Raw genomic sequence first — 10168 nt, forward strand, 5'->3', positions numbered from 1 at the left:
CTACAGATAAGTCATACATATTAACTACTAAAATCACATTATGATGTATGTTTGGTTCCATGTGTGACGACTATATTCACATTCTGCATTCACGAAAGACTACAATTATCATCATGTGGAAGACATCAGTGTAAAAATGACTCAGTTCATGTTTAAGCAATACCACCCTGGCACCTCAAACATGATCAAACCACGTTACTTGATAACAATTTTCTGAAACTAAAGCTGTAGAAAAGGACAACTATAGATTTATTTTTACATTTTATAAGTATACTGGTTTCCAAAGTAAAAAAAAAAAAATCAAGAAATTACCATCATCTAATTCCAAATTTAGTGCCTTTCCAGGGAGAGTGAGTACATAACGTATTTAAGGTAAGAGAAAATTGTGACAACAGAGTTTGGCCCTCCATAGAAATGGGTATGAGAAGGAATCCAGATGGCCTAGAAGACATACCCTTGGCTCTGAGGTCTGCTTGTGTGTGTGTGTGGCTTTCTAGACTAAAGGGTGGAGTGAGAGAGACAGGGGAAACAGAGATGATCCAGCCACAGGAGAAGCCCGATGAGCCTTTTTCAGAGTGTCTTTAGCCTACCGTGCAGATCCAAGGTGCCCTCGCGCACAGCCAGTGTTTTAGCTCCGTACACAGGCAGCTCAGGAGATCTAAGATGCCCGTGCAGAGTAATGACCGCCTGGTGCTGAAAGGGGGATGCTTCTGTCCCAATCTGAAAGAATTTTCAGACCTTGTTCAGAAAACCAAAACTCAACTCACAGTTCTAATTATGAGAAAATAATTACTTTTCCTTTTCGTCTTCATTTGAGAACTGTCTAGTCATTGATATCTTTCTTTCACAACATAAGCCTTAAATTTTTGTGTGTGTATGTGTTTTCATATGTTTGTAGGTTCGTGTGTAAGCTATGTCACATGGAAAAATCCATATGGAAAGGGTGCAGCTCATGTACCTTTTGAACAATGTTACCCTGGTATGGCAAATATGGTTAAAGCAGCTGGTTCTGCATGAGGATCCTAGAAGATGACCTCCGGCGATGTCTACATTTTCTTATTGTAGCATCTTCCTAGCTCCCTCCAACCCTGAAACTTGAATTTCCTAATAGGTCAATTTCCAACAGCCCACCTTCAGGTGACACACTGATGACCCAGGGAAGTTTTCCTTTTCCTTTAAATCTGGCAACACACTAACTTACCTCTATTAAAATGCAGAAATATTCTGAGAATAAACCTTTTTCAATGTTTTCACAGTAATTAAACTGATCTAAACAGAGATAACCTCAGAAAAATTTGGTAGACTTAACTATTTTTCACACCTAATATTTTTAAACAATAAAATAAAATAAAAATATTGTTTTCAATACCTGAAGAACACCCCCATCTGTGATTAGAATATTTTCTGCCTGGAGCTCAATATCAGCTTCATCAAATATCAGAGTACCACCTAGGAACCACATAGTTTTAATATGTTACAGGATCCTAAAAGTTGACAGCAAAAGAAATTCTAGAGCAAACTTCTTTCCAATAATCACTTGTTATATTAATTAACATTAAAGAGTGCAATGAGACAGGTTAATTTTATAAAACAGGGCTTCAAAATATAAATTAAGGACAAAGACACAGTCATTTTTGTAGAAACCATTATAATGTTAACATTATCTCTCACCTTATAAAAATTTATATCTGAAATGTTTACTATTTTGTGCCACAGCAATAGCTTGACTAATATCATTAAGAATATACTAAGATGTCTTTTTATAAGATCAATGTCAGTTTGAATATAATATAATTCAATTCTTTAATAACTTCAAATAAACATTTTTATAATTTCAGAAGCTTAAAAAAATCATAAAATTACAAAAGTCTTCAAGTACATGAGACCATTATGCCAAAGTTTATGGACAAAATCTCCAAGCATTTTACTATTCCTATTTAATGTTTTATTTATGTATAATTGTAACTTCTGTGGTATTTCATTTTTATAATAGATACATAATACTGAGAAGCAGAGAGAACTCAGGTCATAACTACAAGCAGGTTCATGGGCAAAGGAGAGAACTGTGGACAGCTTCTAGGCCAGTCAGGGTTGTTTAGGATCGACTTCAGAAAACTGCTATAATTTTGTAGCCTCTGGGATCCACCACCTCAGTATTTTTGACATGGATCAATTAAATCAATTAAATGTGAGTACAGCTAGATGTTCACTACCCTCCTGAAAAACAAAACAAAACAAAACAAAACACCACCCTCACTGAAGAAAAGCTTCATGAAACAAAGTTTAAAGAATGCTACTGGCAACACACTAAATATCATAATCACAAACAGATTTTAAAAGAGTAGTGCAAAAATGAATGCTCCTAATCATGACTTTTTGATTAAATTAGCTTCATAGAAATAATCAGCTGTCTAACCTACATATTTTCACAAATTTACCTTGAATAAGTAACATTTTCAGAATAGGGGTACTCTGATCCAGCAGAAATATCTGTCCTTTTGTAATAACAGCAAGTGACCCTGCCTCTGGTGGGGGTTTTCCTCCCCATGAAGAGTTGGCAGACCAAACATCAACATATAAGAAGTCAGCATTCTCCTATAACAGAGTGTAAGAAGCCATAAAGTTCAGAGAATTCATCAGATAATCTCTCAAAGAAAAAATCTGAAACAAGATACATTTATCTAAGTAATGAAATGGAGCTCAGTTTAAAGATGTTACAGATGAACCAATCATTTCATGACAAGAAAAAAGTTAAATTCCATATTATTATTATTTATTCCATACAGAATAATTAAAATACCAAATAAAGCATGAATAATAAACAACAAAAATGTACACTGCTTAAGTTTCGTACAGACACAGTTATATCATCAGTTGAAGACATTTGAAAAAGATATCCACTAGCAATCAGCCCAACTTCAGGGAACCAGATTTTTATTACTGTGCTCACTATACCCAACTGTTATTACCATTCTGGCCATGCCGATGTTGTTGATGTTGACACGAACTGGAGCCCACCCTGAAGGAGCGTGAGCACTTGTCATACAGATGATATGTGTCTTGTTGGAATACTGGACATCACATTTGTCATTTGCTATAGAGACATGAACATCCGGTGTGTTTTCACTGTGAAGGGAGAAAATGTTAACCATACATGCTTATCTTGAATTTCTACTTCACATATTAAAAACCCTGTGTTCATATGTTTCTTTAAAAACACTGGTAATGAATGCCCTATGGTCTCTCAAAGTGCAGGCTGACACCATATTAAGATTCAAAAATATTTGTTGAGAAAAAATAAAAAAGCTTTTTAAGAAATCAGGGTATAAAAATGTATAAGCTAGCCAGTGTTTTGATGTTAAAGGAAAGGTTGCCTGGCTTCAAGGGACCAAGATTCTTTGTGGCCTCCAAACAGTTGCAGTTTACAAATTGTACATAGATTTTTTTTCCCTTTGCAATAGTTTGAGCACAGTCACAAGCCCTAGAATTTAACCACTACTTGAAATGCCAAAGTATCCAACTGTAAGGGGCCCAAGAAACTAATCTATCCTTTCATGCATTGAAGTCAGCTCTGTCCACTGAAGAATGATGCCATGAAGCTGAGTAATAGAATCAGAAAATAAGCCTAGTTCATTGCAAAGGAATGGATTTGATTAGAAAAAGGATGTTTCTTTTGGAGCAATGAAACATTTTGTGACTGGAGGTGAGCTTATGGGAAAAGTATCACAAATGATTTATGTTGGTAAACTTGTTGGGAGAATATCTTGTGTATTCTACGGATGCATTACCTGTCAATTAAAAGAACCTATGGTCTATAGGATAGGTAAAATAGAAGGTGGGACATCTGGCAGGCAGAAAGGATTCTGAGATAGAGCCAGCATGGGAGATGCACCTGGCAAGATATGAGGAGAACAGATGCATGGTACCTGAGCACAGGTAAACAGCCATTTGGCAGAAATGTAGATTAAATGTAGTATAAATGGTTTATTTTATGTTATGATCTAGTCAGAGAAAAGCCTATATATATGGCCTAGGTATTTGTAAATAATATTTTGAGTCTGAGTCTTTATTCTGGGAGTTGAGGGCCAGGAGGAAACACCACCACAATATGAACTTATTGCTAGATTTGAGACAAGTCATTCTTTCTCTTGCACTTTAACCTCCTAAACATGAAGTGGGATAAAAATGTATTACATGGCAAAAAAGGAAGCTGCTGTGAGTAGAAAGGTCCCTAGTACAGAGTATGTATCCAGTGAATGTTGCTCTTAGTACTCTTTTGTACCTCAAGCATGCCTTACAAACAGAAAGGTCTACACTATAAGACTGTCTCTGATAACTTGAGACATAGGAGAAGAACAGGTGTAATGGCTTGCATCTGTAAGCATGTGGATGTGTACTTGTGTGAAGACAGTACCTGAATCCAGATCCTATGACTGTAAGTCTGGTCCCCCCGGCAGTGCTGCCTCTCCTGGGAGATATTTCAGCGATGAGTGGAGTCAGGGACAAGACGTATGTAAACAGCATCGTGGACTGTGATGAGTCCTTCCCATTGACCACACTCACTCTACAGGCTTGATCAGGCCCCCTGCCTATGGGAAAAAGGGAGTCAAAGTGAGTGGCCTTCTGCCATCCTGCCCAGATTCACTGCCAAAACCCCTAAATATTTTCATTATAAGCATGCTTTTTTTGTGAGCACTTCATAATGCACACAGGTTGTACATGAACTAGCAATATTCTCTAGTGACAGCGAAAAATATCACAGACCTATACACACTATTAATGAAAAAGGCAAAAAACCTAGACTTCTCGTGTAAACAGTTCTGCAAACCTGCCATCTTAGTTTTCCAGTCCCAGTCCTTGGAGGTCCAACATTGCAAATTAGAGCTGGAAAATGAGACAGAAGCAAAGCAACAGAGGAGGTAGGGGCAGGAGCTAAAGCACAAGGAACCCACATAAAATAACAGTAAGAGGGGAAGCCAGTGTTGAGACTCACAATCTGCCAGTTTTCAGTAGCACTGCTGCATATTTTTAACAAAATACAAACTCTAGTATTTAAATGACAAAACTCATCATCAAAAATATCAAGAAAGACAATTATAGTTCATGAAACTATAAAATCATTTGTTAAATATTTTTACATAAACCATATACCCTTTCTTATTAACGTTCAAGTTTATGGTTCCACTTTCTATTAATTGTTGTTATATTCATGTATGTATACACATATATTTCTAAATAGACATGAACTGTCTGTGTAATGTTACTCGTGTATATGTTTTCAAGGTTAACCATTTGGTATTAGATAACCAGTTAGTGTACTCCTCCGTGGAGTAGATTCTTCCTCCCTCTCTCAGCATTTCTTAGTTGTCTTTAAAGAAACTTAACTAACAAGAGCTAAAGACATGCTCTCCATTTGAATACTCAACTAACTAAAAGACACCAACTGATGTCACAAACTAAAGTCCTCAGAGTTACAAAGGTAGAAAATAAAGTTCTGACCAAGTTGCTTGAAGTCAGAATGATCATAAATCTGGCTCAATCACCTCAAAAGACTTGAACAACTTGAGAAAAGAAAGAATGTAAACTTTGTAAAATTAGCATTTCTCACAGGCTGGCATTCCTTTGGTTTGTTTGTTTGTTTGTTTTTTGAGTGCTTACCATTATTAGGTGGAATCTCACAGAACAGTGTTGTAGAGTTAGATAAAAATTTGTCTACTATACATTCAGAGCCACAGACCAATATAGTTGAACTCTGTGGATCAAACCCAATGCCTGTCACAGTCATGGTTTGGCCACCACCAAAGCTCCCTGAAGAAGAGAAATACAAGGAAAAAAAAGGTGAATATACAGAAAACTTCCCTTCTCTACATATTTGCTTTAGCTAAAAACTTGAAAAGGAAGTCACTTTAAATAACTTTCTCAAATCTGAAATTTATTATATTATTAATAAAACAAAATATATTTTAATTGTAATGTTTTAAATTTTCAATGAATAAATGTTTCTCCTGATAACTTAAGTAAATAGTTCTAGAAACTAAATTTTAATTTGAAAGAGATATCACAAAATATGTCAGAGTACTCAAAACACACATGTTACATCACTACTTAATTTAGTATTTTCACCATACTTTTTAGAAGTTTTTAACCACTAACTTTCAACTAGAAACAGTATTTTCAATGGAAAAAATATATTCCAGTTATACTAAATATAATTTTTAAATTTTCACATGTAACTTGACAATTTAAAATTAGAAAAGTTTTAATTAAACAATACAGAAGTAAGAAAAATATTTTATTGTTTTGGAATAATTAATTAATACTCTTGAATGCTGTTTGTTGGACAAATGAAGATAAGTATTTTTATGCTAATAAGAAGTACAAGTGATAGCAGGGCTTTAAGAATATATCGCTTCTAATGAATGCTGAAATAATATAAACTATCTGATCACCTTGTCTTGGATAAATATTCTGAATATAAAGTGGGTACTCAAATACAACAGAGGAGAGGGCAGCGCCTTTTGTCCTATGAAGCATCGTCACAGGAAAGATGCCCCCTGCATGTTCTCCCACAATGCACTGTAACACACTGTCATTGACTGTGGTCACATTACATGCACTGTCTTTTATCATCACCAAAACAGCTGAGATAGCAAATCCAAGGTTAGACCCCGTTATTTCAACTTCAGTTCCTGGTGGACCTTAAAAAAAAAAGGAAATGATATAAATACATACCACATACTAATGATTGCCTATATGCACTTAAAGATATGTAGCTTTGCTGATGTGAATAAAATAATATCCAGTTGAGCCAGGCATGCCATTAATCCCAGTGCTCAAGAGACAGAAGCTGGTGGATCTCTGAGTTTGAGACTAGCCTGGTCAAGAGAGCAAGTTACAGGACAGCCAGGGATTCACAGAGAAATCCTGTCTTGAAAAACCAAAACCAAAACTAAAACAAAATAATATTCAGTGTTTAAAGCTATATAAATAAGAGTATACATGATGTTTTATTTATATTTTACTGCAATATATACCAGATGGTTGTACATTACATGTGACTTTCTCAATGTTCACTGTTTGAGCCCTTTTGTCCATAACTTAAAAATTACCTCTTCAGACTAGTAGAGAAAGCAGAGAAAAGGAAGAATGGGAACTATGGATTTCTGAACATGAGATTTAGCATTTCCTGCTCTTTTTTTTCCTTTGACTGTAATAATTCTTTTTGAGAATGGGCTATACTTTCTGTTACTAAAATATTTCAGTAGCCACATTTTGAAAAAAAAGTCATGATATGTAAATAATTAGTTATACTAGAAAATAGAGGAAAAGGAACTCCTTTAAGGGTTTTTGAAAAGTAAATATTGATGTTAGGGCCTTAAGTTAAATATACAAAAACCAATTTTTTTAAAATCTTATCTGTTTCTTTATTTCTTTTTTGATATAATAATGCTTTATTTTTTAATATCCCCATGTATTTTAGTAAGTTCTAAACAATTCCTACTTTATTTCAGGGCAGTTGGGCACAGCTGTCTTTGCCTGGCTGGAGATAAGGGTTAGTGACGAAGAACACCGGTGTTCTTCCAGAGGAACTGGGTGTGATTCCCAGAACCCACGTGTTGACTCATAAGGGTCCCACAAGAGGCACACATACATACTTGTAAGCAAAACATTTATACACATAACAATAAAATAAAAATTTGTAACTGCCTTTTCATTTTCTTATAAGGCCACTCTACAAATACAAAATATTATTCTATGTTGCTGTCAATCCTATATTGAATTAATTATCAAGGAAAATAGAGACTCCAAGATAATGAAGAGCGCTTTCCTAATACAGCCCTTCCTTTTTCACATACACTAGTATTTTATATCAAATTACCATAATCTATAAGACCAAATACTGTACCTGTGAGTTTTCTTCCTGCTTTTCAATTTTATTCCATCTAAATCTGTATTATTTGTTGTCCAATTCATGTCATAGATGCATTTAATTAATCATTTATCTAATCTAATCACTTATAGTTTGCTGTTTCTGTTGCAGTTATTTAACAATATCTCATAGTTTTTGAGTAAAGTTCATTATTTTCTAAGCAAGCCCAACAAGATTTACTTGTTTAGACCTATACTCATTTCCCCACTCTCAGCTTTAGGTAATTAATTATACCTTTTTTAAAACAAATTTACATTGAGGGCACTAAATATGGAAATCCCATAAGGCATTAAAACGAATACCAAATTCCTAAATTTTGCATGAATAGACATTCATGGTATATACTTGCCTATAAGCAGATATTTGCCGTATAATAAAAGATAATCATCTACAGACTTAAAGAAGCTAAACAATAGGGAGGACCCTAGGTAGAGTGCTTAAAGCTCATTCAGAATGGCAAACAGGATAGACACTAGAAGTGGTGGAAAAGGGGGAAACAGTATGGGAGCCTATTATAGACGGTCCTCTGAAAGTCTCTGCCCAACAGGGGATTGAAGCAGATACAGAAACTCACAGCCAAACTCTGGGCCAAGAACAGGGAATCTTACAGAAGAAATAGAGGATAGAATGACATGGAGGGGACAGGAGCTTCACAAGGAGACCAACAAAGCTAAAAAAATCTGAGCTCAGGAGCTCCTGTAGAGACTGATGCACCGACCAAGATCCCCTGCTCATATGTAGCCTATTGGCAACTCAGTCTCCATGTGGGTGTCTGGGTAAGGGGAGCAGGGGTTTCCTCTGGCATGAACTTGGTTGCCTGCTCTTTGATCACTTCACTCTGGTGATGCGGCCTTGCCAGGCCACAGAGGAAGAGGATCCAGGCAGTCCTGATGAGACTTCATAGCTAGGAGCAGATGGCAGGGGAGGAGAATTCCCCTTTCAGTGGACTAGAGGAAGGAGATTTGGGGGATGAGGGAGGGAGAATGGAATCAGAAGAAGTTGAGGGAGGGGGCTACCATAGGGATAAAAAAATGAATAAACTGTAAAAAATAAAATAATAAAAAATGTAAAAAAAACTACAAGAAGCAGTTACACTTACTTCTTATAAAAAAATTATTGTCTAATGAAGTAAGGATTACGATAATATAAATAACTATGAGTTATTACCATAAAAATCATACATGTTAATGAAATAATTCATGCTAGCAATATTTTCAAATAAAAGCTAAAATTGCTTTATAAAAGTTAAAATTTTGTTTGCCATTTCAAATGCTATATTCTTTTAGTGTAATCTATAGCCTGTCTCATTACTAAACAAAGCAGCCCTGGTCTCCTTTCTACAAGTTTCCTATTCATCACAGGTGTTCTCTAAAGGGTACATCCAAAGACAGCGATGGAAAGAATGATCATGGAGGCAAAAACCAAAAGTCACTGCCAGTGCAGTCAGTACCAGCCCTGGGCAGGTGCCACAGCTATTCAGGTAGTCCTGAGTGGTAGAGAAAAATCATACAAAAATTTGTACACCTAAAGAAGCTAAACAAGAAGGAAGACCCTGGGTAAGATGCTCAATCCTCTTTCAGAAAGTCAAATGGGATGGACATCAGAAGAGGGAGAAAACAGGGAACAGAACAGGAACCTATCATAGAGTGCATCTGAAAGACTCTACCCAGTAGGGTATTAAAGCAGATGCAGAGACCTATAGCCAAACTTTGGGCAGATTTCAGGGACTCTTATGGAAGAAGGGGGAGACAGAAAGACCTGGAGGGGACAGGAGCTCCACAAGGAGAGCAACAGAATCAAAACATCTGGGCCCAGGGATCTTTTCTGAGACTGGTACTCCAACCAAGGACCATGCATGGAGATAACCTAGAACCCCTGCACAGATATAGCCATGGCAGCTCAGTCTCCAAGTGGGTTCCCTAGTAAGGGAAACAGGGACTGTCTTGGCATGAACTCATTGGCTGGCTTTTTGATCACCTCCCCCTGAAGGGGGAGCAGCCTTACCAGGCCACAGAGGAAGACAATGCAGTCAGTCCTGATGAGACCTGATAGGCTGGGTTCAGATGTAAGGGGAGGAGGACCTCCCCTATCAGTGGACTTGGAGAGGGGCATGGGAGGTGAAGAGGGAGGGAAGGTAGGATTGGTGAATAAATTGTAATTAATAATAAATAATGAAAATAAAATAAATGCCAAGAAAGAAAGAAAGAAAGAAAGAAAGAAAGAAAGAAAGAAAGAAAG

The 10168-nt window shown here is 36.3% G+C and overlaps 1 protein-coding gene across 1 annotated transcript in view; it reads right to left on the bottom strand.

The window, feature by feature from the left end:
- Positions 1–10168, bottom strand: part of Pkhd1l1 (PKHD1 like 1) — a 160762-nt gene that overhangs the window by 63854 nt on the left and 86740 nt on the right. Inside the window, exons 39-45 of the mRNA XM_055626481.1 lie at positions 6450–6698; positions 5659–5808; positions 4415–4589; positions 2970–3126; positions 2439–2595; positions 1370–1449; positions 591–720 (exon numbers count right to left, since the gene is read on the bottom strand). Of these exons, the coding sequence (XP_055482456.1) occupies positions 591–720; positions 1370–1449; positions 2439–2595; positions 2970–3126; positions 4415–4589; positions 5659–5808; positions 6450–6698 (1098 nt within the window). The remainder of the gene's footprint in view (positions 1–590; positions 721–1369; positions 1450–2438; positions 2596–2969; positions 3127–4414; positions 4590–5658; positions 5809–6449; positions 6699–10168) is intronic.

Source organism: Psammomys obesus, unplaced genomic scaffold, assembly GCF_907164565.1.
Source record: "Psammomys obesus unplaced genomic scaffold, mPsaObe1.curated_primary_1811, whole genome shotgun sequence".
Lineage (NCBI taxonomy): Eukaryota > Metazoa > Chordata > Mammalia > Rodentia > Muridae > Psammomys > Psammomys obesus.